This window comes from Leptosomus discolor, chromosome 2 (genome assembly GCF_034619465.1).
Source record: "Leptosomus discolor isolate bLepDis1 chromosome 2, bLepDis1.hap2, whole genome shotgun sequence".
In the NCBI taxonomy this organism is placed as follows: domain Eukaryota; kingdom Metazoa; phylum Chordata; class Aves; order Leptosomiformes; family Leptosomidae; genus Leptosomus; species Leptosomus discolor.
The window spans coordinates 87,274,598-87,302,477 of NC_141392.1; the positions used below are offsets into that span (position 1 = coordinate 87,274,598).

The following is a 27,880-nucleotide window of genomic DNA, read 5'->3' on the forward strand; positions in this document are numbered from 1 at the left end:
AAAAAAAAAAAAAAGGCCTTACACTAAAGGAAAGCTAGGTGTAGTATTACAGCATATAAATATTCTTCGTGTAGCTAAGCCTCCTTCCGTACAACTATTCATCTCTTCTGTGTGGCTGCACTGCTGTTGTAGCCATGAGTTCTGGTTCTAATGCTCATCCTTTTAACTATTTTGCAGACCTCAGTTAAGAATCGGGACAAAGTGAGAAGCAGAATGGAGGTTTTATGGGAACTAAAATTCTCAGCTCTAAGGTACTAGAACTCATGGCTTCTACAGAGGCACTACTTTGTAAGCATTTCCTCTGCTAATGCTTCCATCTTCCTTAGAATAAGTGGCTGTTTCTATTTCTCCATCTGCTCTCTAGGTCACAGCTACCCTATCATCTGTTCCCCAGTAACGCTCTCCCCCTACACAGCAGCTGTACCAGCTCTCAAGGTGATTTAACCAAGTGGAATAGTTCAACCTGTTTTATGGACTGTTGGCTCCTCTGGACAAAGCTGCTCTCTTGCCTTGCCACCCCCAGTGAGCTATTTCAGCTGATCTAGTGCTGTGACATTTTCAGGCTGTTTAAACAAGTCATCTTATTTTTCTGGCACTAGTTGTCAGTGCATCAGCTGTATTTTAAAAATCCTGGTTCATTAATCCTGTAAGCATTTGCATTTTAAACTTGAGGGAAATGCAAAAGGATACTGGATAGTATCATCCACCTGGTCTGACGAAGCTGCGTCTGCATTTGGTCCCTCAACTGCCGTCACCACAGTTGAGAAAGCCTAGAAAGGGAAAAGCAGCACAGATTTAACACATTTCATAGACAGACAGAGCTGCATATAAAATAATGAGCTCTGAGCTGATGACTATCACTAGGAGGAATGAGATCTTGGAATAACAACTCCCTGAGAGTGTCCGTTCAGCAGCAATCGAAAGAGCAAGCACGGTTACGTACTGCCACGGCAGGCATACAGAAAGAAAGGCATAGCTCTATGAACTCATGTGCCTGCGTTTTAAATCCCAGCACAGTTCTGGTTCCTGACCCATTCTCAGAAAAAAAAAAAAATTAAAAAAAAAAAAAATCACAGAAATAAAAAAAACATTCTCAAGGCAAGGCTGCTTAAGTATTCTGGAAAAATTAAGGAGGTAAGTTGGCTATGAAGAAATCCTTAAAACTGAGGGACAGTAAGAGGCTGGGTAGGAATCTCCAGTCCACTTTTATTTCCAATACACAACGCAGCAGCAAGCAAACATAAGTAAAAGGAGCGTCCTCTGCACTGCGTGTGGTTAAGCTACAGAATTTCTTGCCGGATGATGATGTAGTACCTAAAGTTACATTGGTAACGTCATCCAGGCAGGCGTATGAAATACAGAGAAACCATTCCAAGCTAGGAAACTTTACAGCTAAACCATGATTTTTAGCTAGGGAGTGTTTGGGGAATGTACCGTATTTATGTACGTTCTCTTGTTATACTCTCTCTGCCTCTGGTCACAGTGTAAGACAGGGTATCAGGCTAGAGGGACCTTTGCTTTTCCCCAGCACAAGCATCTCTCCAAGAGCCCCACACTTGCCAAGTAGCAGCATTTGCCTGTTTCCATTAAAGTGTCACAGAATACAGAAAAATGAAGGGGAAAAAAAAAGTTAGCTTTGTGAAGCATAAAATGAGATCTGTGCTGAGCATAAAATAGAAGTAGAAGCAAAAGATTTTTCATCACAGAGTAATAATGCTGGAAATAAATGATGCACAGTAGTCAGAGGAAGGCTCTGGGCTGGTGACTGGAGTTACTGTGTATTCTTGCACAGGAGGGACTGAGGTATGCCATGACTTAAGCTGTCAAAATGGCACTAAAGAGACGCTGACGTGCAGCAGAAAGATAAATCAGAGTACTGGAAGCAGGTAAAAGCACAGTTCGCATTGTCACATACCTCTAACCAATCAACGAGATTAATCAATCTGCCACACTCCAAATGAAGCTTATAGACTATGCATATGTCAGGGGCTTTATTAGAAATGCTTCCTCCGTTACTTTTCAAAGCTTGATTCTATTAAAAAAAAAAAAAAAAAAAAAAGTAACTTTGATCAGCTTTTAACCTTGAACAGTTTCTAGGGCTAGATAGAACATTATTTCAGGAAATGCACATAGCAGGTATTTAAACCAAATGTTTACTGTGTGTGTGTTTAATGGCAAGTTGACGGTACAAAGGAAAAACAAAGCAAAACAGAAAACATGAAAATAAGAAACCCTACCGTTAGAAAACACCACCACCACAGCTAGGTACTTCACTCCTGGTGTTCCTCCTGCAATTTTGTACCCTTAAACACAGTCTGTCCTCTAATGAGATGAGACTTTCCCCCAGTTCTTTTCCTAGTTCTATTTACATATCAGAGAAATACTCTGGTGGATTCAGGAAAAGAAACTAGTCATGATTTACCCCAGAGTGTACTACGTAGAAAAGAGAAAAGTGTCCCTTCCCCTCCACTCCCCCAAAAGGGAAGAGGAAGTCTTAGTATAGATCTATCAGATGTACTAAAAAGCAAAACTGCTTCTCTCATCGTCAAGTGTTTTATCTTTGAAATGTAACAATCATTTCTCTCTGGTGTGAAACTCAGCACCTATAAGGCAAAAGTCTGATTTCTCACAAACTGTTCTACATGTCAGGAAATTCAAGTCATCAGCACCAAACTATTTACTTGAGAAGTAAAAAAGCCACTTAAGCCAGAAGCAAGAGTCTCTGTAGAGCTGCAGGAATTTATCACGTTTCGTGTCAGTTCATAATTTTTTTTTCAGTTTCATGCACTGAAGCAGCCAGCTCTCTTAACATAAAAACAACCACTGATCATTCCTTTCAGTTCATAAAAGTTTTTTCTAATATGCTTTTATATGCTAAGAAAATGTGCCAGTTACTTTTGAGAAGTCTGTAAAGCTCTAGCAAGAATACCTTCATAAATAAATGCTTTCCAAGATAGGAAAGAAGGCTGGGCAAAGAATATGACTTTGCTCAAGAACCTCTAGCTTACCTTTCATAGATCTCAATCCCTGCAATGTGTGAGACTGATACAGTTTGGACTCTAGCACTTAGGAGACATTTCACAACTTCCAGAAAGCCTAACAATTTTCAAGTTTATGCTGTACAAGGAACACAAAAGCTGCAGACTTTAGGTTAATACCTGTCAGTTCAGTCCAGACAGCATCCTGATAAATTCAGAGTAACATGGCTAAACCCTCAAAAGTTTCAATCCAGACATTAACTTACCAGACTGTACTTCAGGGGCACACCAAAATAGTTTCAAGCACTATTGTGTCAGTAACAGCACGGGGAAGTTACATCTTCTGGCTGATCTACTGGCGCACCACTGCCCAGAGGGATAACTCTATGCCTTTCTCTTTTCCCCTCTGCTACTTCACCTAACTCTGTGGCTTCCTACCGCTCACCCATGTGCCAACTCTGGCACTGCTGGACACTTTGCATTGATTTTCTCATCTTAAGGCCAGCACAGTTACCACGACCAAGAGAGGATACACCTTCTGGAGCAACTGCACTCTCCTGGAACAGGCTCATGTGCAGCTGGACCGCACGCAAATTCCGAGAATGATCCAGGGAAGATAGTACTGATTGGCACTGCAGGGTTTCTGCCAGCACCTGAAAGAATTCAGCCTCACTTGTGATAACTAGGCCAAGTCTTTACAGCATAGCGGGAGGGGGCTGCAGCGGCGTGCGGGGAAACCTCAGCTTCCTGAGGCGGCAGCACATGCGTTGTCCCCGAGAGGAAATAACTAGACTGACAAGCAGGAAGCTGCCATAGAGCGAGCAGCCAGTTGTGAAACCACATGTACAGCACAGAGGTGCTGTTTCAGAAAGGGTATGGGAGTGGGAGCAACCCAGAACACCGTTGATAAGGGGTTTCTCTTGACCCTGCCCCCAGAGGCTAGACAGAGGACAGACCTGTACCTTGCCCTGGAATCAGTGTTACTGTCTTTCCCACGGACCAAATGCTAGTGTCCCCTTTCCCCGATAGGAGAGCTGAATTGAAACTCGAGGATTTCCATTTCATAGCAATCAAAGTCTCTTCATGGGTAATAGGGCTCATTCCTTGAGATCAATGTGAAAAATCACCCTTCTTACCCAAGGTCAACAAAAATAACTGGCACAACCATCTAAACCCCAGGAAGATCCAAGATCAGATTTCCTTGTGCTGACACAATACTAAGCAGCGCTTTGCTGGAATTCTCAAGGGATCAGTGAAAACCGAATTATGCTTTTTGTGTTGTTTGGTTCCCCCCCAAGCATAAGTATGATCCTTGGTTCACATTTTGCTAAATAAATAACTAGACTGGATTCCTATAAGAAATGCATCACATATTAATCATTTGCTGCTACTCCACTGAAGCAGCATTGTTCTGTCCTAGCCTTCTGGAAGGAACAGCTCTAGAGAACTTTGCTCTGGTCATGGCCCAGGAAAGTACAAGCCACGCAGAAGTCACAGATGCAATTAAGAAAAAATATTTCTTTTGACTCACGTGGATTAAAATGCTAAGCAAGGTACTCAGCCAATACTGCTGCTGTTAGAAACTATGCCAAACCTTCACGATCTACTCCGAAAACATTGGAAATATGTTAAAGTATGTCAAAGAACAAAGTGCGGGATGACAGAGGGCTTTAAATCCTGTCAACTCATCAAAGAGAATACTCATTAAAAGTATCAGTAGGTAGATTTTGCTAGCTCTCCTCATCTGTATTTTTACAGGTTTTCTAAAAATATAAATTACCGAGGTTCATATTAGGTCTCTTCAATGGTAGCCCCCTTGCTAACTACTGTTTTCACAAATAAGCTCTTTAACTGGTTTTAGAAGTAACTCCTGCACACCACAGAACTGACAACCCTCATTCAAACAGAGGCACGGTGCCAACAAACCCAATACAAATCAGGTTGTAGATTTCAAAGACTGATCTTTACCAAGTATGATTCCTGGTAAGTGTTGGGTTTGACTCAAGTAACATATAATCACTCAGATACAGCTACAACCAATGTCTATTTCAAAACTGTAATCACATTTTTAAGGGAAACGTTAGGGCATGAGGATAACTCCAAGTAGCATAAATAATCAAGGACAAAACAAAGAAATACATGTTCACTCCTTTACCAAATCCCACTCTGTTTCTTTCAGTCACCCTGTGAATTTGATTTATGAAAGAAATGGAAAAGGGGCTGCTTTTCTTCTCAAGAAAAGGGCAAGGTTAACTAGTAGAATCAATGACAATCCTTTTCTTGGACTTGGAAACTATAGGATGTCAATGCATATTAAAATAAATGTAAAAAGAAAACCAAAGGACTGATTTAAATACACTGTATTTAAGCTGTTGTTAATGTCATCACTCCACCTGAACAGAGCCTTCATCTTATAGCAAGTCTACACAGGGAGGACTAATCACCAGCCCTGTAAAGAAAGTCTCTGGAAAGAGCCCCGGACACTGTATTTTCCACCATGGACAGTCACCCCATCTCTAATGGAGGATAAAATGACTTTTCTGCTACATCTACAGGAGAAAGAAAAGATCACGACTAGAACAGGCTCTGGAAAATGGATTCCCCCTATAGAACTCTTTCCGTAATTAGCTGCTTTATTTCAGGCAGCCAGATTCCCTTGCTCTGCAAAGTCCCCAGCTGCTTATCTACACTAACTTGCTGCTTCTCTGCAAAACAGCTGGACGTGTGCCAAGCTTCACGAAAGCAAAACTAAGCCTTATGCATCATCATCATGCGTAGCCCTCAGAAACTACTCCAGCACCACCACCAACTAGTTTATTTCTTACCTTCAGGTAGCAGTATGGGTTATTTAAAGCTGTATGAAGTGCAATCCTCGGGGCAGCGTTCAAGTGCTCACGGAGAACACTGGCTGTGTTGAAATACACAACCTCATGCAGAGTCTTGTGGTCTGCAGGAACAAGGTAGTTTCTGAAAAAGCAACATGAGATATGGGGGAAGGAGCGCAGATACAAGCTTTACCTTAAGGGAAACAACCGAAGTCTACTGCAGTCAGAGACTACGAGAATATATGTTTCCCAACCAGTACTGACAAATCTCTAAAAAAAACAAGACGACCAGTACTGAAATCAACTTTTAAGCAGGGAAGTCAGTTATTATCAACTCTACATCTAGGCACCATCATACTTCTGTTAGCTTCTCTGCGCTTCTCTGCCTCCCCTCGCCCCAAGACTTTGTAATTAACAAATGCCTACATCTCTTCACCCACCCTAACCCATTTTCTGATACAGAACTGCCTCCAAAATGCTGACTCCTATGCCTTGCTCACCGAAACAGTTCCCAAAATGGATAGGATATCACACGTGACATCTATAGTTTAATAAGCAGAACAGATCAGCAAAGATTAGGGTAAAAACTCTTGACTTTATTTTGCCACATACACCCAAGTCCTCCCTCAAGTTTTTTCTGAAGCCAAAATAAGTTGGTCAATTCATGTGCCAATTACTTCTAGTAATCTATGGAAAAGAGATTTTTTTTTCCTTTAAATTATTTTTAGAGCCTTCATCAAAGAAAGAATAGGAAGGAAAAAAAGTGTGCTTCATACTGCAGGGACCAAGACACAACTTTGCCAAGATTATGTTAGCAAAATTTCTGTTGCAACTTACGGTGCAAACCTAATGCAGGAATATAAAACAGGAAAGCTCACCTTACAAGACTGTCTATATAGTCAATAACTTCAAAACGAAGCATTTCAAACTTTGTCAGTTTCTTAGACCGCCTTGATTCCTTCAACTCCAACAAAGTCTTTAAAAAAAAAAGTGGTGCATAAAACTACATGGGAGGTAGTTATTCTCTGGAGAACACAAGCTGTATGTTTAACTTGTATAATTAATTTTTGCAGTGTCTTCACTGATGACGTTTGAAAGTGTGATTGTGCAGTTATTTTTATTTAGGCCAGCGTATTCAGTCTCAAACTGGTAGGAGTTTGGGAAATTCAAAGAAATGCAGGTTAGGCAGAATGTGTAATTTACAAGTTAAATAAGAAGAAAACCCCTAATTTGCATTTTAAAATCCTAGTTTATGACAGATATTTTTCTATAATTTTCTATGCGTCAGGTGGGCCTGACATACATAGTTAGTACTTATTCACTCATTTTTAAAAGAGTTACTTATACACAGCCTTTACTGAGAGCTCCAGCAAGCTGGGAAGAACTAACCACGGACAATTACATCTTAAAAGATTCAGTTAAGGAACTAGTCAGTAAAGCCTACGCAGGCCTGACCTTCTGAAGATGATAAAGGTCTGTCTTCTTCTGGAGCTCCTTTTGTGACGATACGGACACATCTCGTTCTGGGACAGCTTCTGCTACTAGAACAAAACTAATGTTTGATACGTGGGGTAAACTTTTCCTGAGTACCTAATATAAACCCCCTAACCCAAGCAATCCGAGAAGTGTTCAGTTACTTGTTCACATAGACCCAAACATAGACAGCTTTTGAGTCTTGACCTTGCAAAAGATGGTTAACAAAGCAGCCTGCAGTGCAGCTTAACCAATAGTAATTAAGTAACCGAAGCAATTCAGCCCTGAGCAAAGATTCGACACAAGTCTTGCACATCACTTGAATTCCGCATAGGTCATCCTAGGTCACGCTCTCAACGTCTGTAAATTGGACAGATTAGTACTAGATACCACTTTAGGAGTGTTCAAAAAGCCACACACTGCACTTTTTTTTTTTTTTCCTTTCTCACATGGAAAAAACCACTAAGTAAGAAGTAAGTTCTCCCTACTTAACCCAGAAACTGCAACCAGAGCAGCAAACCAAAAGCATGCTAAGGTATTTCACTGTCCAGTTTTATTCTCATCTTAATTTATAACAAAATTCTGTTTCCATAGCCATGTAGTTTATGGATCAATTGCACCAATAATTAATAATTTTTACGTAAAAACAAAGAAGCAAAAACTCCCAAAGCACAGTGATAACAAGATCAAAACAAAAGGTAACGACAGTTCTTTCCTTACTTATGAAGATGGTAATGCCACCTACAGATCACAGGTAAAGCTCCAATCAGCAGTGACAATCATGATATATAAAAGCTTTTTGGTGATCTACATAGAAATGAGTTGGTATTTTCCAGTGCCCTGTGGACATCTGTATTTGTGCTGAAGATATCAAATCAGAGAACTTCCTCTTTCCACTACTACACCTATGTATTTTGAGATATTTTTTATCAAATCCTTCAGCTCAAAATAGACTGAACATAAGGCTACTTTGTTTCCTCAAGCTTTGTATTTTTATTTTTTCCAGTTCATTAGGCAGTCAGGAAGATGGACTTTGTTGTTGTTAAAAAATAAAAATTTTGGACTATCCTTTCACTCTAAGGGCTCTGTGGGAGATCTGGGTACATAACATCCTTGGCAGACTTCTGAAAACTCCCGCTAACTATCAACAAAATCACAAACATACAGGAAGAAGTAATCTAACTCGGCAACCTATTCATGTAAAGTTTATCTTAGCTTCTGCTTCTCACTTTTTAATTATAGCTTTAAATCTGCTTTGAAAACAAACTAAGTAATTCACGGACTCATTAGACCTCCTGTGCTTTAAAAACATTTTTAAATCCTAAATGAAAATAAATACAGCCTTTTTTATTTTGTAGTTCTGCATGTCCCTGAATTCCCGGAGTTATTCTTTTTTTATTTATTCCCTCAAGGTAAAAATCCAACTACTCAAAACTCTTTTGCTTCAATTCTTTTTTTCTAAACTATTCTCCTAAACAAGCCTCACTTAAACTTAAAGCATTACATGACTACTTTAATTAATCACAGAATGGTTTGGGTTGGAAGGGTCCTTAAAGACCACCTAGTTCCAATCCCCTGCCATGGGCAGGGTCACTTTCCACTAGACCAGGTTGCTCAAAGCCCCATCCAGCCTGGCTGTGAATGCGTTAGACTGCATTTGGTGCAGTATTAGACACTACTGATGCTTTAGGAATATTCAAAAAGCCACACACTGCAGATTTTTAACTTCTCATGTGCAAAAAAAAACACAAAGTAAGCAATAAGAAACATGAGAAACACTAAGTATTAGACTGAATTTGGTGGCTTATTGCCTAGGTGCCCAAATGCCGGGTAGCAACCACACTGATAATGAACTTAATTTAATATGCATAGAACAGACCAGATAACTACTTCATCTTCAAAAGGGAATCACAGGGGAGCACCTCTCCACAGTTCAGGGGAAGCAGTGAAATTCCTGTTCCAGAAGAATGCTGGAATATGTCACATTCCAGTTTCAGAAGGAATGTGGCAGTTTCTGTTAACCTGCCTCTGAAAGGCAGCAGGTGCTACTCATCTGCCTTACTAAACTTTGAAATATGTCCTTTACCATGAACAATAAAATATATGGGCCTGACAAGTTACAGCACGTCAGCAGAGCCCTGGCAACTGGCCCTTGGTGTCCTGGCTCTTACACGAATTCAACTGAAGGTGCAGGTGAAACAACTTTATACATTTGGATTAAATACCGTGACATAAGGAAGTCTGCTCCTATTTATCTTTGAATACCTGTTTTTATTTGTTAAATGTTTTTATTGATTGCAACACCCGGTAAAATGCTCAAAATATACGTATGACAGGTTTAGTGAGTAATGTTTGCTGATCTGTCCAATTTCTTATTTTACATCACTCTTCTGTATTATAAATAGCATGAACCACATACCAATAAAGAATATAAACATTTACTAATTTTGTGCATGTATTTAAAAAAAACAATCCTGAAAAATCTGATGGTTTGATACAATGACGGGATATCACCAGGGAAAATGATACCCATTGGCCAGATTATGAAACAGCTTTCATATAATCTGCAATGGAATGTATGATGGTACACACCCACCTTCTAGTTTCTGAAACTGGGTCAAGAACTCCTTCAACTTCTCCACTGTCTTATCAAACTCCTTTCCAGAAGATGACACAAAAATTTCCACACATTGTTGAAGCATGGTTACCAAATCAGACTTATTCAACATCCTAAAAGACAATTGTTGACTGAAGTTGAAATGCAGAATGATGAAACAGCTTTCAATGTTCTTAGTAAAAAGAAAGTTAAAAATAATTTGAAAAACTTCTTTTTAAAGAGAAAACCCCCGAGATGTCAAGCGTTCAGTCTTGCGGTGAAGTAATTTTTTTTCCTTGCTGTCATTAAAAGAAAAAACAAATCAACTTGGATAGACAGATGTCCTTCACATTTTCCTGCAGAACTGACAATGAAAGCTTTTCTGATATTCTACCTAAAAACATTTCCTGATACAGAGTTACAATTTTTGAAATTGTGAGTCAGATTAAAAAAAAAACAAAACCAAACAACACAGAGTTTGTAACTCATTCCTAAGAACAGTAAATGAAATGGTAAAAAAATCATGTATGTATTCCCACATCCACAAAATCCATTATTCTCTTCATTCAGAATGATTCTCAAACAAAATCCAAATTGCTGTTTTCTGTATTTAATTGCTATAAATCTAACCACCACTGGAATTCCAGAATCATTTAGGTTGGAAGGGCCCTCTTGAGATCATCTAGCTCAACCTCCAGCCTAGCACTGCCTTACTTTTAATTATGTATTAGGGCATTTTATAAACGTCACTGAGCACTGCTCAGTCTCAGAATGTTCACTTAAAAGATACCAAGGCAAGTCCTTGCAAATATCCATACATGAAATCCAGAATTACAGTCATTGCCTCAAGCCAGTTCCATTACACATGCTTGTAACACTTTTCATGCAGTGCAAGGGGTTCCCATTGCTAAGCACTCTGTTCTGAGCAATCACACATTTCTAATAGCCCCTGTTACTAGCAGCCCTTCCCAGCCTATTCTTTGGTTTTGCTTTGTCTTATACAAAACAAAGGTGCTAATACAAAATGATAAAACAAAGGTGCTAATAGTTTAAGGATTTTAGAAAGCACAACAACCACAGCTACACAAAACAGGGAGCATGACAAAAGAATGGAATGATGGTGATCAGTGTGTCAGGGAGTGGGCCTCCATATCAGCTACCTAAATATTGACTAAGAGATTTAAAGAAGAATTGAGTAGAGGCTGCAGAAGCTTTATGGATGTCTGGAGGGGCAATTGCAATTTGAGCTCTAGTATCTAACCGGTAGTTGATGCTAAATGCTTGTAAAGGCTAGAATTTGAAACTTCGGTTCATCTGATTCAGGGTTATGGATTTTTGCAAGTCAGGTGTTGCCTTCAGATACACTTATTTTGTACAGAAAAGCATCAGGAGTTAACAACAGAAAGGGTGACCTTGACCACACAAAAGGCTAGAAAACATTTTGAAACTGTCTTGCAGAATACAATGGGTAAACAAGATAGCCTTCTTCCAGGCCAGACAAAACACTGCAATAATTAAAACACCTAAGATGGAAAGAGGATAACCAGATTTCGAGATCTGTGAATGGGAAAGAACAAATTCATTTTAGTAATACTATTCAAAAAGAAGCTGCAAGTTCTAGAAAAAAAACTTATTTACGATGACAATAGGATTACAAACAATGGGATAAAAGCCAGTCCAAGGAAAGGCTGAAGCAGAGAAACAACCAACCAAAGGAACCCAATGCAACAACTGAAAACCTCGCATTCATGAAGGGCAAAAGAGAGACTGTTAAGAATTGAGAAACAAGCTGAACAAAAGCTTCTCTATTTTTTACTTTCTAAATACAAGGCACAAAAGATGGACTCTAGAAAAACACTGAAAAGAAGAATAAGAGATGGGAAAAGGTGAACATAAGGATAGCAAGAGGCGATGTGGCCCCTGGGAAGGCAGAGATAGTAAGGAACAGTGAATAACTTTCATACCTGAGCAAAGAGGAAAAAAAGAAGATTGGAGTAGAAGGGGAAAGATCAAATTTTATCATTTTCTTCTAAAAGATAGCAGCAAGATTCCATGCAGAAAAGCAGAGACGAGGAAGTATGTGTAAAATGGACAAGAGTTACATCACAGCTAGAATCCCAAGTATTTGAAGGAATTGTGTTGAAGTTTTGTTAGAAAAATAACAGAATTCCTGCATTGAAAAAAAAAATTATATCTCTCTCTCTATATATACACATCTATGAAAGGAATGACCATGATCACTGTATTTCTATCAGAAGCTCCCACAGCGGGAGCCAGGACCAGAGGAAAAACAGGAGGGAGATGAACAGATAAGAATAAAAGGGTAGCAAGCCAGAATCCGATGGCAGCTCAACTTTGAGATAGGAGAAGAGGCAGATGAATTCAGAGTGGAAGAAAGCAAATTAAACATAAGGAGAAAAAGAAGAGGAAAAAATGGCCAAGAGTTATCAGAGATTACAGACCAGACAGTACAGAAAAGCAAAATGACAACGATTTGTGGGCAAGAGTTCATAGGTGATTGAATGCTGTCAAGATTCAGGATCAGAAGATTAAGAAGGAAAGACTGTAGAAATGCCAAATCAAGCATGTAATCCTTTCAAAGGGATGAAGGTAAAGAACATTAGCACAGTGGCGATGCAGAAGAACCACTCAGCATGGCAGAAGTATATTCTGAAGACTATGCTTCCTTGTGCGTACCAGCCCAGGAAGTTATCCTCCACACACCACTGCCACGGTTTTTCTATGCAACTTTATTGTCAGACACACCAAACCTCACAAGCTCAGAGGTTCTCAAAGAGGCAGTTACGGTAACGGTGTTGCAACAGCTCCTTGTGTGACAGAACCAATGTATTATTTGAATGAATGCAGCTATCAGGAAATAGCCACTTGCCATGATAAAGCACATTTAAAAGTGTGCAGCTGCAGCATTGCAACTAAAGGGTTTTCTAGTAAGAAAATTGGCTTCCATTTTAAACACAGACAAAACAAGTGTAGGCTCTCCTAAAGTCCTAAGTTCACAATAACACAAAAACCTCACTCAAGTCCTTGTACAAACTGTTAGACAAAGCAGGCAGTGGGGAAGGTAGTAAACAAAACAATAAGAAAGGCCTCAGCTATTCATTTGGAACAGATTCTAATTTTCACAACAGATTAAAATTTAGGCCAACTAAAACTAATAATTTGGTTGATAATATCTAAACACAATCATACTTTAAAAGAAAAAACTCAACTGATGTTCTCATTCACACACAGTAATCTCAGTGGTTTCAGCATAACTACTCAGGGCTTAAGAGATATTAGAACCTGGCTGAGTTTCATGGAAAATGGTAGAAAGACAAAAATGAAGACAGCAGCAATTGTACTTGCAAACAACCCTACAACTAGCTGCGAACAGGTAATATCCTCAGCTTTAAGTTCCAGAATAACCGATGACTGATATTCTCCATGTATACAATGGTAATAAAACAAAATGGAAAAAAAAAATTAAAAAAAATCACCTTGCTAGATGAAGAGATGACTCATACTCCTCTGTCTCCCACACTCGGTTTTCCAAACATGCACAGTGCAGCTCCCTGATCTGTTATGTAGAAGGTGAAGAAAGGATAAAGTGTTTTACAAACAAAGTAACGCGGAACCCTTACAACAAGCTTTTTGAAGTAATATGAAATGTAACTCCTTTGGAGCTCGTTTTCCAGAGATGCAGAATGATTGCAAAAGAAATGAAAGCCTTTAGTACCCTACAGAACTAAGCTTCTAGTGTTGCTGGAGTCTATGTGTTGCTGTGCACTAGGTTTCAAACAACTAACATTCAGATGAAGATAACTGCAGAGAACAGGGAGGAACTCCAATCAAATGCTCCAGCTAAAACACGTTTTTATTCTCAAATACTGGGACTGTTCATGCTGATTTTGTAGTTAGGGACAGATTCTGCTAACAGTGTGGAATACATTGAGAACCAACAGACAAATGCACATGCACAAAACATACTGCCTTTCCAGCGGAAGAAGAAATTGCTTAGTGTGAGAAGGTAGATTTAATTACATTAGAGCAATATGGCTATTAAGAGCAATTATCACTGTTCCCTTGCTATCATTTTATTCTGTACAGAAGGTTGCTAAAACTCAGTCTCTTCATCTGAATTTGACTAGCAAGCTAATAGGTGGTAGAAGAGCATACATTGTATGCAGTGCATACAGATAATCCCAGATGTGGGAAAGTCAATGGTGGATTCTTTTCCTGATCTGTGCATCTGCCTCCTGGAAACTCCTTCCTGTTGATGGACAAGGTATCACTCATGTCACTTAAGAAACCACATGCTGTTGCCCTCTGCCCATAGCAAGAAAGCATCTGTCTCCATTTTAAGAAGCAGAGGGCAAAGCAGCAGAATAATAAACAAAGAGAAAGAATAAATACTTATTCAGATGTCATACTTTGAAACAAAACCCGCCATGTTTCACTAAAATGGAATAACAGTACATCACCTGCTTGCCCAACGGATACTTCGGAAGAAAAGATGTGAAAACATGAAGACATTTTAGAACTGTAACATAATTTTCATGGTAAACACACAAGTCTTCCAGCAACTCCTGTACCGTTTCCTACAGTGACAGAGTAATTGTTTTGTAAGAATTATGTCATCCATTTATTTAAAACTCTCATAAAGTACCTAAAATGACTCTCAAGTTTTGACATTGTGGCATGCTATGATTTAAGTCACCAGTATTAAATTAAGAACACTATGCAAAAAGCTGTATTTCAACAGTTCACTGCAATCATGTTGCATATTGTTAGCGTCATGTTCTTCCTCCACCTCACTAGAGATTTGTTATTGATTAGCATTATTACCTTTTTCAACTATATTTAGCTTTTAAATTTGGCATGTCATCTTGCAAAAATGAGCCTATACACTATACCTTTAATAGGCAATGAGATATTACACAGCCCTTTACTCAAATCCTTATTATTTGTATTTTTATATTACAAACACATTTAAAAATGTATTTCTAGTATTATGGGTGGCTGCTGTTTTTATTAGTTAGGTATATGCTAAAAGACCAGTTCACAGAAAATAAAGAAATGAACAGTTGCTGATCCTATGTGCTCTTAATTTGACTTCTATTTATTCACAGATTGAGAACTGCAAGGAAAAAAAAATCATGTATTAGGAAAAAGAAATTATTAACTGCTGCTACTGAATTTACTGGATGGCATCTCATTATCACTGGCCTCCTATGAAAGCATATGTAACACTTCTGGAAAACTGCACCCAAAATTTCCGGTAGCTGTATTAAAGTACTTTGGAGGCATTACATTTAAGTTTGTGAATCAGAAGATCTTCTCTCACTGGTCTTCGGCCAAAGATAGAGGAAAAAGCCACAGGATTCTCTACCCCATTTTATTGCCATTTGGCTCAACTCTGAGCAAACTATTCCAAATGGAAAGAGAAAAATAAAACAAGCCACTGAAGTTCTCTAAGCTGAAACAAAGGGTATCAAAGATTTAAAAAAAAAAGCAAAACCTTATCTGCAGGCAATATAAGGAAGTACTGACACACGGAAAGATTAAGTACCATACTGCAGAGACTGAAAGTAACAAAGACAGTGCTGCAGAGAGCTTTCTGATGTTAAAGTTTGAGATTACTAAAAACATTAAAGATACTTCTCCCCATAGACTTTTTATCTATTAAAATTTAAGGGTCACTGATAGAACAATTGTTTAAACAACTTCCCAGGACCTTAGGGTAGACACTCACAAGTTTGTATTTAAATTGCAAGCAGGATCATTAAAAGAAAATTATCCCCACCACAAAAAAAAAAGCTGAGTGAAGAAAACAAGTTCTCTTTAATGCTGCCACATCAATCTTATTTCCCCAAACTCAGAGCATTATAGCATCTGTATGTCCCTTGTCTTGTTTCCCAGCTCAAGACTGATGTAGCTCATATACATGAATAGCAATGCAGTAGGACTATGTATTTTGCCCAATAACGAAGTGAAAAGGCATATTCTGGTTTAGAAGTTTGAAAACATTATTAGAAGATATGCAATGTTATTTCCATAAATATAGACTGCCACATTTACATAATTTCAAATGAAATTTGCCATGAAAACTTTCAGACAGAGTTATAAGTAATTACAATGTAAAATTGCTTTTAAAACTGATTATTCTAAATTGGTGGAACTCTTCCCATAGTTATTAGAAAAGTGGTAACAACATGGAACATAAATTGCAGCTGACAAAGGGTACTAGGTGCTCAGCTTGAACAGCAAGTTTACCTGGTCTTGAACATGAACAGTAAATTTATATGAAGTAGTACCAGAGTGACTTCGAAAGTGTTTCCAAAGTTCGGAGTGATATTGTAGATTAGTAGGACATACAGGATAAACGGCACCTCATTAATGCAACAGTAGGACCTTTTCTCCTCAAGCAGACTATACTGTCAGCCTGGCAATGCAATAATAGTCCTACCCCTACTGTAGAGATTAGAACAAGTGTCTTCAATTAAAATGTGTTAGAAGCATCATATGCACATAAGCACAAGTATTGCGGCTTTCTTCCCAAACTTATAGGGTGAAGCTTATGAAACAGGGGGTATATTATTAAACACATAAAGTTTAAAACATGTGAAGTTTAAGCTGATGAGTATTCAACTTTCAAAGTAGCAGCCCATTACATAGTCTTTAAACAAAGAAATAGAGTTTCAGCTGCTCATCCGCACTCCTTCTCTTCTCCTGTTGTTCCCACAGAAGCATTTATGCACCTGCAGAGTGAACTGCATTGGGGAAATCATTCTGCAGAAACAACCCAGCAAAAAGATCCCCATGTCTTGTCTTTTTTTTTTTTTTTTTTTTTCTGGTCAGGCTACTCTAATTGGATTGTTTCTCTGATTACATTCCTCGTAGAGCCACTCAAGCAGTTGTGCTGGTACATCTGCTGAGGTGTGAATGAATAGCAGTAGCTTAAGCTGTTTTTGCCACTGAAGACTATGGAATCATTAAATAATGTGTAAATCACGTCTGGCCTTGACTGCTATAATTGCAATGCACTTGCAAACTTGCCTGCTATCAACCTCTCTTCCAGCCATTACCATTGCTCTTCACACTTCAAAAGTCCTTACAGACCAGGAAGCTCTGCTAGGATAAATTGCTTTATCTCTAGTAGTACCATTTGCCTGACAGGTTAGCTATACTTGAGACAAAGAGCTAGGAGAAACCCTTTACCCTGAGCAATGCTTCTACTGGGAGTGGTTCAACTGGTGAAAATAACCAACAGATCTTTGCTGGTGAATTCCTGAACGGCTCACAGTTAGCAGTAGCCGGAATTTAATCATTTGACAAACATTCAGGTAAACATGTAACATAAATTAAAGTTTTAATCCTGTATGACATCTAGTGTGAATGTGTGCCTCGGGACCCAGACTGCCCTACTGAGTTCAATCAGAAACTACACAGAGGGTATGGAGGATTAAGAGCTTAGGAAATAACCCCCAAGATTACTTATTCATTCTTCAAACACTTCACTGACTTTTCTGAGAAAGTCGGTCTGAGTAAGCATTAAAAAGACCAGGCCATAAATAAACCTTGTAACCTTCTTTTTAAGCAGTTATATGTCCAGACATAACTAAAAGTTGATGTAAGAAAAGTTGTGCAGCTTTGTATAAAGCTGTACCTGGCAACCCTAGAGATTCAGAATTTTCACCTGCCGATCCTAATTCTCCAGAACTGGACATGAAGCGCAGTAGGTACTGTATGAAAGACCTCATATAAAACTACACATCTTAGTCTTGTATTTTTATTATGCTCCACAAACTAATATATTGGGAAAGCTGGTTTTGCTCTCCAAAGACCTTCTTAAAATTTTACCTTTAAGAAGGTGTCTGCTGTCAGCAGTGCAATCTGTTTCTCTGATACTTGCCTTTCCACATACCTGATGGCAAGAAAAAACAAGAACATGAAAATTACAATGGAAAGTATGATTAAAGATTATAGGGTTAAAAAATTCAAAAAGTTTATGTTGCTATAAGGCTTTATTTGGAAAGATTCAAAAAGGAACAATCAAATCCAAAACATTCAGCAAGTTGAAAAAGGCTACTCCAAAACCCTAGAGATTATGCTCCAAGTCAGTTTAACAAGTTCACAAGTGATTCATGGTTATTTGTCACAATAGCATGTTTTTGTATTAAGAGGAAAAAAAAAGTTCAGGTGATTACACATCACAGAAGCTGTACTCTCTAGACCAGAAGATTAAGGCTTCCTGAAATTATTTAGAACTGTCCTCCTCTTGACTGATTTACCTTTGATACAGCAACATACACACAAGTGATGTATGGTTTTCACAGAGTTACATTTACAGATTACTTTTATCTTTTTTTAAAGCTGACTAAATTTACACCCAAAAATTTATTTCCCCTTTTACCTTCTAAAAGAGGGCAGCCTTCGAACGTTTTCACACTGCTCATGTGATAAAGAATTTACTCTCTTCTTAAGGTCTACCTGTTGGCAACACAGTACACTAAGAGGCTGGACATAGAAGTGCTCCACAACACAGAGCTGAAAAACAAAGCAAGAACAGTGATGTTAATGAAATTCATGCTCCCTGCTATATCTACCTTTTAATGCTTTGTTATTAGTAGAGTGCATATACTACAATGGTAGTAATGGTATTCCTTTAAAAAAAATTCACTACAGTTCATAAATATTCTGTAAGTCGCTACAGGAGACTGATCATTCAGTTTTAAATACAGTCATATAATTACCTTTTTTTGCTGTATGCACTGTTCATTTCCAGTTCTTCTTTCCCCACTCTTACATAATGGTAACTATAGCTTGTCAAATACCTTCTATTCACTTATGTGAATTAGGTTCTTTAGGTTACATATTCAGCTCCAATACTCACAAAGAGTATATTTAAGGATATGAAAAGCAACTACTGTACACAAGCAAACTTATCACATGTCCTAATTTCAATTTCTGTTTCATGTACACAAAAATACACTGCTAAGCTCTTACTATGCATATATACAAATGCACTTTATTACTGATTTCAGCTGCACTGTTTATAGCATCAGGGCTTTGCACAATCATAGCATATACTCATCTCATCTATTCTTAAAAACAGAACAAAAACCCCAATCAGACAGACTACCTCACTAAAAACTTTTAAAACATAAAAACTGTCAAAAGAGGAAAGATCCTTCCTGGCAGAAGAGTTAACATAGCTCCTAGACACAATGAGATGATGGTGGTCCCTCATATCTATGACTTGGGAAATCTGATCTGAAATGGCTTCATCCTTGAATACTTTTAACACACAAGGACACAGCCATATGCTGTCAGGGCTAGGACTTGTATTTTTGTTTCAGGCCAGTGGGGAATCATTAAATCCTGGTAACTCTTTCAAACCTGAGGAGTTGGAACCTATGAAAGGCTGCACAGGTCTGTCTGCAGGAAGAGGTACCTCAGCCAGGATATTTCTCCTGATCACATGTAATCATTGAATCTCAGACATCAAAGAATCTGAGATGCTCTAAAGGTGTATGACACTAAAAGGGCATGTTTTATGCATGGAACCAGGCAAGAAAGAAACAATTTCACAGTCCTGCATTAAAACAGGTTACAGGGACTACAAATTCTTTGGAGAACTCTCGTCCGCAATCCACAAAAGCTACAAGGAGACTCAGACACAGAAAATACATCTAGATATGAAGCTCTATATAAGGCAATAAAAACATAAATATCGTGATCTGTATAGACTAAACCTTGAAGTCTTCCACTTCATATCCTGGGAGGGTAAATCTAATTCCCATTGTTGCGCAGCTGCTTGGAGCACAAGCACCACCTACTCTGACACACAAAGTAAGTAACCCTACAGCTCCTATTTCCCTGAAAAGGTAAGAAGTGTGAGTTCAGAAACTGTGTCAGGAGCGTTCAAGCAGGGAAGAGACACTGCTGTAGCCTACTCACACCATGACAAACCAGAGTACAAAGACCTGGTACAGACCATCAGAGCTGGAGAGTTCTGTTAGGGGTGTTAGAAGCTACAAGTTAATCTATAGCAAAATATAGATCTTTCTACCCACTAAGGCAGGTTACCCTTTTAAATCTAACTTTTAAATATGGGGTTTTTTTTGTGGCAGAGTAAGGTTTTACATGCTTCTTCATACCTGTCCTACAAGTTTTCCCTTAAAACCTTAGCAGTTAACGTTTTAACTTTAAAACGCCCCCCTGTTCACAGATCCAAACTGTTTTCAAAGGACATTTTTTCATCCAATTCAGCGACAGCAAGATTGGAAGCTAAGAAATCTTTCAGTGCCTAGTAATTACCCTTTATTTTCACAACCATAATTTGAGTTCTGGTTAGAACTGCCTACCTGTAATCCTTTGATAAAATTCTGGACAGAAAAATCATGGTACAAGAACATGTTGATGAGAACCTGCAGAACTTTCCCACCCAGTTTAAAGGGAAACTGGGATGTCAGGAGCAGCTAAGGGAAACAAAAAGGAAAAGTAGCCATAGCAGAAATTCTTTCCTGAATTCAACTCAGCAAAACTTACATACACAATTTGATACAACTCAGTACGTGTTAGCATTCAACTAAATGAGATACTAAACACACTGCCAACTTCTAAAAACAGTATTTCTACTAAAATATCCATTCAGACTGATTTTCAGTTTATTTCACCACATTTTTCTAAGTTCCTTTTACTAATATGCAACGTCTGAAACTAGTTTTGCTTAACGCTATTTTTGCATTTATTTTTAAAATTACAAACAGAACAGAGATTGCTGTAAAAACCAAGGATAGCACTATGTTCAACATCTGTAACAGCGGTTTTGGAAATCCTGCACAAAGTGGTATACCTTGAACATCTGGATAACTCTGCTAATTTTGGCAGGCAGCAAAATTCAGACGGAATTGTGTTTTTCTATGTTTAAAGACAACTTTTTCTGAAACAAAGTAAAACTCAAATCAAAGCACTACTTTAATGAAGAGGTGGGAATGTCAAAGCGTAATTGCCCAAGTATGTACGCACAGATGTCAATGCAAATGAAAGATGATGTCAAGGGTGTGAGTGTGTCTCAATGTGAGAAGGAAGCTCTCAGTATTAAGCTACTCTGCAGCTACAAGTAGAAACACCCCAAATCCACAGCTCTCTGGAACAGATTCCATTTCAACAGCTTCAGACAAACCTACTTTTGAAGGCCACACATGTACACTGTACTTGAAAACACACACACTCCTCCTGTTTAGAAAGAGAATTACCTTGTCAATTATAGTAGACAGGTGGTCCTTACAGGAAAGGGACTGGAAAAGCTCTATGCACAGCAGAGAGGAAACAGAGTGAGGAAGTAAGCTGTGGATAATCATTGGAGATGTAGCGATTCCAAAAATCAGTACTAGAGGTAACTCATGGATATGCTGGCTAGATCACGGCAGAAGGGAGAAAAAAAAAAAAACATGATAGTTACACTACAGAAAATCATGAAACAAATGCATTATGTTCCTACTACAGCACTGAGCTTTATTAAACAGAGAAAAGGGGTAAATTAAAAGATTTGATGCCAGTGAACCAAAAGTTTTGATTTGGAGTAAAATGAAAAAGAAAGGAAGCTATTTAAAGCCCTAAAGTAGAAAAGCAAATTAAACTAGATTTTAGGTTTCAAATTTCAGAAAGTGGCATAGAAAGCATCTTTTCACTTAGGAGTTTTGTACTGGTCCTATCTTCCCAAAAAGTTATATTCAGAGAACTGAATCTTATAATATGATTTTTTTTTTTTCAAAGAGAAAAAATAAGAAGACATTAAACATCTAACAGTCTCAAGAAAATTTACAAATTTTACACCATTTAATAAACTTACAATAATATGAAACCCCTCTAACACCCTGTGTCCCATTATACTCAAAAAAAAGAATTCCAGCTTCTCCAGATTCAGTCTTCCTCTTCAGATAAGTTTTTAGTATATGCTTTAAGAACCAATAACCATGACCGAATGCTGTATTCCTTGTGAACACATATAAAAAATAGTGTTTTCAGTATTATTACATCACTATTTCCCATTTCTTTATTAGTTTCAAGCAGACAGCAGAATTTGTATCTCAAGTATCTTCTAGGTTAAAACTGACAATTTATTCCTTTCCTCTGTTACCACATCAACTTTTTGACCTTGGTGTTTTAATTGTTATCCCACAATTATTCCATTTCTCTAACTCCTCAAAATCATTGCTAGAGACTTAAACATAAAACCATAAACTCGATATATACTGTCCACCGCTAATAACTTAAAATAATGGAGAGAGATTGAATTTTGTGATTAACAAATCAGAAGAACCTCTCACATTTACCCCCTTCGCCCTTATGATCAAACATGTTTAAGACTGGAGAGAATAAGCCCCATCTCTAAAAGTAACCCAAAGGTCTTCTTCAAAGTATTATGCAACTCTGCCAAGCTTCTATTTTACCCATCTTCTACTTTACTTTAATCAAGACAATCTTTAGTTACAACATCATTTGAATCCTCTAAACCTTTTTTCATGAAGAGACCCACAGTCTATTAAAAAAAGCATCTTTGCAAATAGTAGTCTGACAGACTTGAACTGCACTTCATCTACTTTCCATATGCTCATAATTAGGTACTTACCCTTGACATAAAAAGCAAGATAAAACACAACACTTAAGGAACAATTAAAACCTCATTTTCCCCTGCCTTACAACCTAATTATTTCCAGATAATTGTGCATTTCTGATTTTACTTCTTGAAATGTTCCCCAGAGAACCCGTCTGCCAGATCCGAAGTAGAAAAATATTTTTATTGTGAGTCTCCCAGCACATGAAATTGCCTAGTCTTGTTTAGAGGTAATGTCAGGTAAGCACGCTGCACATGAATGAATTGTACAACTGCAGCCCCAATTTCGCTGTAACAGTAGCTTCAACCTGGGGACTAAGTGCAAAATGCTCTTTTTGGAGAACAGAATGGGGTTTGGATTAGAATGCATGAGATGGTACTAAGACAGACAGGTTAAGGAAGGAACAGAGCACAGGAGCACCTGAAGAAGTCAGCTACTCGCTACAGATCCTGGCCAACACTGAGAAATTCTCTGGGTAAGTTTTATATACCCCTATTAGTACGCTAGTGACCTTTAAGCAGCATTACATCAGTAGCCGAACATAAAATACAATCTGAAAACAACTTTAAAAGCCTACAGAAGAAAGATCTAGGTATCTTAAAAAATTAGTTTCACAATTGCAAATTCTGTAACAACTAGTACCAATTAATCCACTCACATAAAGAATTAAATCAGCCACCCCATATTCCAACCCAGCCCTTGGGCACTCTCGTTCAGAGCCCCGTTAGCTTTAGGATAATTTATCCCCAACACCTAGCAAATAGGTTTTTGCTCGATTACCGCTGCCAAGAAGCAGCATCAATATTTTATTCCAATTCTCCACTGGCCTCATTGTTACACTTCAAAACAGGCTGCAAATAGAAAAATGGGTAAAGGAGTGGAAGAACTAAACTTCATGTTATGTTACCTGCTGATGACTACGAAGTCCTGAAGTACTTTTGTGGTGAAACTTTCCATGTCTTTAAATATAACTACAACTGGAGGAGATTGCCAATGTCTAGAAGCGGAGGTTCTTTTTTTGCTTGGAGTTTCAGAAACTGTTTTCTTTAAAGCCATTTGTTATGTATTAATAAACAGAAGACAGTAAAATAAAAAGATTGTATCACATCTATGATATTATAATGCTCCAAAGTGACATGACTGACTTTTTGCTACAGTTTATTTATTATTAGCATCTAAAATTGCAATTTTTCTTCCTTCTGTTTGGCACAGCATGAAGTACAATAATAAACGAGCTTTAAAACCCCAGATTCCAACAAAGACAAGAATAGAGCTGTGGGACAGAACTGGTGAAATTCCATTGGGACTGAGGGAGATGATTTGAGTTGTGTACACGGATGTTGCTCATTTCCTATATCTTTACCCGGTATTAAAGAGCACGGACTCATTAAACTTTTGTTTAACACACTGCTCTGATGGAGTCATCATAAAATCAGTTCTAAATTTTATTCATGACAGAAAGAAAACTTAAAACTTCATTAACTTTATTAAATATAAAGATACAAAAACATTTTGAAAGTTATTTTCTCACTGTTTGTCAAGGTAGTGTGGGCTGCAGATGACATGATGGCACACTAGCACTAATACAGTGCCTTTCCCCTGGATGGCTGTTCTTTCTTAAAGTTTTTTTTAATAAACAAAACATCTCAGCAGTCCTGGAAGAAAAGCATCTGGCAGGAAGTTGATGCTGCATTTTAAGCTTCTAGTTCCCAATTAATCGTATGATAAAATAGTACTTTTTGCTTGTTTTTCAGACTTCTGACACTCCTACCTCATCAGCAACTAACTACACATTTGTTATATATGTTACAGATTTATATTAAATCACCTCAATCTCAGTTACTTGTTAGTGTTAAATGAAAAGCTAACCTTCGGCATTTTTTCAGTACAGCACAGGAACTTCAATTATTCAATTTGTTTTTTAAAAACATCTAAAGGTCAGGCATTTTTATAAACTGGTGATACCCCCCCCAAAAAAAATTTAAAAAAATCATACCTTTGTTACACTCTCATACCACTTGATAAGAGAAGTCATTGAACAACGTATTCTATTCTGGGAAACCTGCACATAGTCCTCTTCCTGTGAGTCCACATCCATACAGCAGCTCATCAGCTGCCCCATCAGCTTCCGCACCAGATTTTTTATGCCTTCACAAAACATTTTTAGACACAGAGTAAAGACATTTGGTTATTTGGTAACACTTCTCCAACTTATACTCTAAAAAAATTACCCCAAGTTATCGCTTACTATTTTTCACTTTTCTACCTATTCTTCTCTCTCCAGAATGCACATCCCGTGTTTGAGAAAGCTTGAAAGTATTCATGATATGCATGTTGTTAATGCAATAAAAATTATCCCATTAATTTACCTAGCTAGCAACAGTTCAGGTTATGATGCTGGCCCTGCACCTTTCCAGCCACATGCTATTAGTGACCTAAAAATAAGTAAGGCAGCCAATCCATAGATCTGGGGATGCTGACGTAAGTGATTTTATTCTATTTACTTAAAAAAATAAAAGAGAAGCAAGAAGAGTGGGACAAAATTTTATTCTACCCATTCCCTCTCTGTAATAACGTGATTGTAAGCATTTGAAAAGTGGAATGCGTACATACGCTGTCAAAGTAAGTGAGAAGAAAGCCAACCTACATACATACCCACATACAATACACTAGGCAGCACGCTCCTGACATTTATGCTACAACTAAGTAGTATTTCAGTCTTCATTGTTTCAAACAGAACTGAATACCTCTTAAAATACTGTAGGCATTACTGCTATGTTAACATGGGATTGACCAAATCTTTGGAAAGTCTTCAAGATCCCTCCATCTCATTATTTTTTCATTCAGGGGTAAAAGCTACAATATCTAGTTACTTGACAGCTTATTCAGAAGAAGCAGCAAAGCTATTGCAGTACTCACCTGGGCAATCTTTGGCTTCCAGGAAGGCTACATGAGGAGTGACGTTATTCTGAAGGACTTCTGAGACACTTTTAAGAGTCAAGTCATGATCTGTAACATTTACACCTAGAAAAAAGGGCAAATTTTTAAAGGCATTTTTCCTGTGGTTTGTGATCACAATGACTGAATAATAAACTGAACAGCAAACAAAAACCAGAAGATTCCTCAAACATTCAAAAAAGGAATGAAAAGCATTGCATCATCTATGAGGGAAGATTAAAAACTAGAACAAGATTAGACATACATGTTTATACTGGCTGATTAAAAAGAACAGCGAAACACTCCAAAGATCCCTTCATTAGTTCAGTTTGGTTTTGGTTTTTTTAAAGATAGATTTCTCAAGAGTGCAAATCTGCAAGGAGTAGGATTGGTTTTCTACCTTCCCTGCTACTCATACTCTAAGAAGCCATCCAGAGTAATCTAAGGCCTGCAAATCGGAAGATGAAATTCACCTTCTGTAGAAGAGCAGTGCATACATACACCTGAGGCCTCACATGGGTTATGTAAGGAGGAAAATTACTATGAGTTAGTATGAACTACACTCTCAATTTACTATGAACTACTCAATATTTCCTGCCTTTGTTAGCGTCCTTAGTCAACCAAAAAAAAAAGAACATGCCCCTGTAGAAGGCAATTCACAGCTGCTTCCACAGAAATATTCAGAGCAGGAACTTCTCACCGTCTACTACCTACAAAAGTAGACTACCTTCCAGGCTTTGTTAGTGCTCACATGGTAAATTTGAAGCACAGGCCTGATTTAGATTCCCTAAAATGATCCACTGAAAATGCAATTAGGTTGCCTTGAAACAGGTTTAGGATTACAGTGACAACCCTTTGAAGAAAGGAGGGTGAAAAAAAAAGAAAGGAAAAAAAAAAATTCAGAACTTCGCTAACTTCAGTAATAAGATCTTTAGCTATTTTCTTCACCCTCTGCTCCTTCTCCAAGATGACGACACCAGTTTCCTATACATAAAGATGCACTGCAAGAACGTATATCAGAAATACAGAAGCTGTGTAGTTCCACAGTTAGTCACAGAAACCACCAAGCATGTTGGTGGCAGAAGCAGGGACGGATCCAAAGCATCTCCAACGCCTCAGGAAAAAAAACAACAACTCACTACCAGCTGCCCAAGACAGACCTTTAAGGAAGGTGTTAACTTACTGGACTATTATGCATACAGAGAAAGAGGAAGGAGGTCTTATCCTGCCTCCTTCTCCCAGCCCCATCTCTTCTGTTAACATTTCTGAAGCTGATATTGCTCACAATAATCACTGGAAGTCAGCAATGTATTTTTCTTTGATCTCAATGTTAGTTTTAAGCAGATGTACATAACAAAATATATCTTCAAAAAATTACCTAAGACAAGAGCTGCAGTAGGGATTTCTCTGGACTTCATCCGACAAGTCCATTCTGTTGTCTTCTCTTGGAACTCAGAATGAGACCGCCTCAAAAAACTTACTAGGTTATCAAGTAACTGCTTATTCAAGTCTTCTTGTATTTGCTGTAAACAAACATAGAAAAATCTTTATAAAAATTGTGGAAACAGACTATCTTCCTTTTCCCACCCCTTTCCTGCATTAATTTTTAATCCTTAAAACTCCAGGGTAAAATTTTAAGTAACACTAAGTTTTCCTGTGAACTATAAACACGCTAATTTAACCGCTGCGTGGCAAACACAGACATTTCCCACCTTGGAAATTCTGGTCAAATGCCTCAACAATAACTTGGAAAGCAAATGAGCTCAACCACGTTGTCACATCACAGGCTTTAAAGAAGGAGAAAACAAAAAACATACTGACAAAGTGTAAGCAACATAGAAGGAATAAAATAATACAATTAGTTTCTGGAAGAATGTTCACAAAAATTCCTATTATTCCCACTTGGCTTACAAAACACTTGTAAACATTTTCCTGAGAGATCTACATTAGCATAAACATTTAGCTCCTCCAAATTTAATTCAGGATGAAAAAAAAAAAATAAAGGAAAGTGTTAAGTATGTTTCACAGGAAACAATACTAAACCACGTGACTGCCACCTTTGCTGCACTGTCTTTTGCCCTTCTGGATGATTTTCATACAAGAATACGTACATGCAGGAATATATGGAAAGGTGAGAGAAAACAGGGGGAGAGAACACTTTTAAAGGCAGTTATATAGTGGTAGCTTTTTTTTTTTTTTTTTTTTACTAAGCACACACCTTTGAAAATCTGTCTCTAATCGAAGATATGCTTTCTGCGAGAACAGACAAAAAACCCGGTACTCAGAAGTTCAGGATATTAATATATACTCTAGAACACAGATGCTAGAAACAAGATTAAAAACTCTACCCCCGACAAGAAGTGACACACACAGCAGTGAACTTGATTTTAAACAAAGTGGCAAAGACTGTCTCTAGCAGCACTGATGAGGCAGCTATCAAAGGCGTTA

The 27,880-nt window shown here is 37.9% G+C and overlaps 1 protein-coding gene across 4 annotated transcripts in view; it reads right to left on the reverse strand.

The window, feature by feature from the left end:
* The window catches only part of ORC3 (origin recognition complex subunit 3), a 42,311-nt gene that overhangs the window by 1,048 nt on the left and 13,383 nt on the right, over positions 1–27,880 (reverse strand). The window contains exons 4-19 of one of the 4 annotated variants that reach the window (XM_086482463.1): positions 26,811–26,955; positions 25,415–25,519; positions 24,492–24,643; positions 23,403–23,539; positions 21,134–21,293; positions 20,240–20,353; positions 18,286–18,419; positions 17,733–17,796; positions 14,354–14,470; positions 13,370–13,449; positions 9,873–10,006; positions 7,259–7,344; positions 6,682–6,779; positions 5,804–5,945; positions 1,916–2,032; positions 691–770 (exon numbers count right to left, since the gene is read on the reverse strand). In XM_086482463.1, coding sequence (XP_086338589.1) covers positions 691–770; positions 1,916–2,032; positions 5,804–5,945; positions 6,682–6,779; positions 7,259–7,344; positions 9,873–10,006; positions 13,370–13,449; positions 14,354–14,470; positions 17,733–17,796; positions 18,286–18,419; positions 20,240–20,353; positions 21,134–21,293; positions 23,403–23,539; positions 24,492–24,643; positions 25,415–25,519; positions 26,811–26,955 — 1,865 coding nt within the window. Of the gene's footprint in view, positions 1–690; positions 771–1,915; positions 2,033–5,803; positions 5,946–6,681; positions 6,780–7,258; positions 7,345–9,872; positions 10,007–13,369; positions 13,450–14,353; positions 14,471–17,732; positions 17,797–18,285; positions 18,420–20,239; positions 20,354–21,133; positions 21,294–23,402; positions 23,540–24,491; positions 24,644–25,414; positions 25,520–26,810; positions 26,956–27,880 lie in introns of those variants that run through there. The other 3 variants (XM_086482466.1, XM_086482464.1, XM_086482465.1) reach the window with 3 other exon arrangements.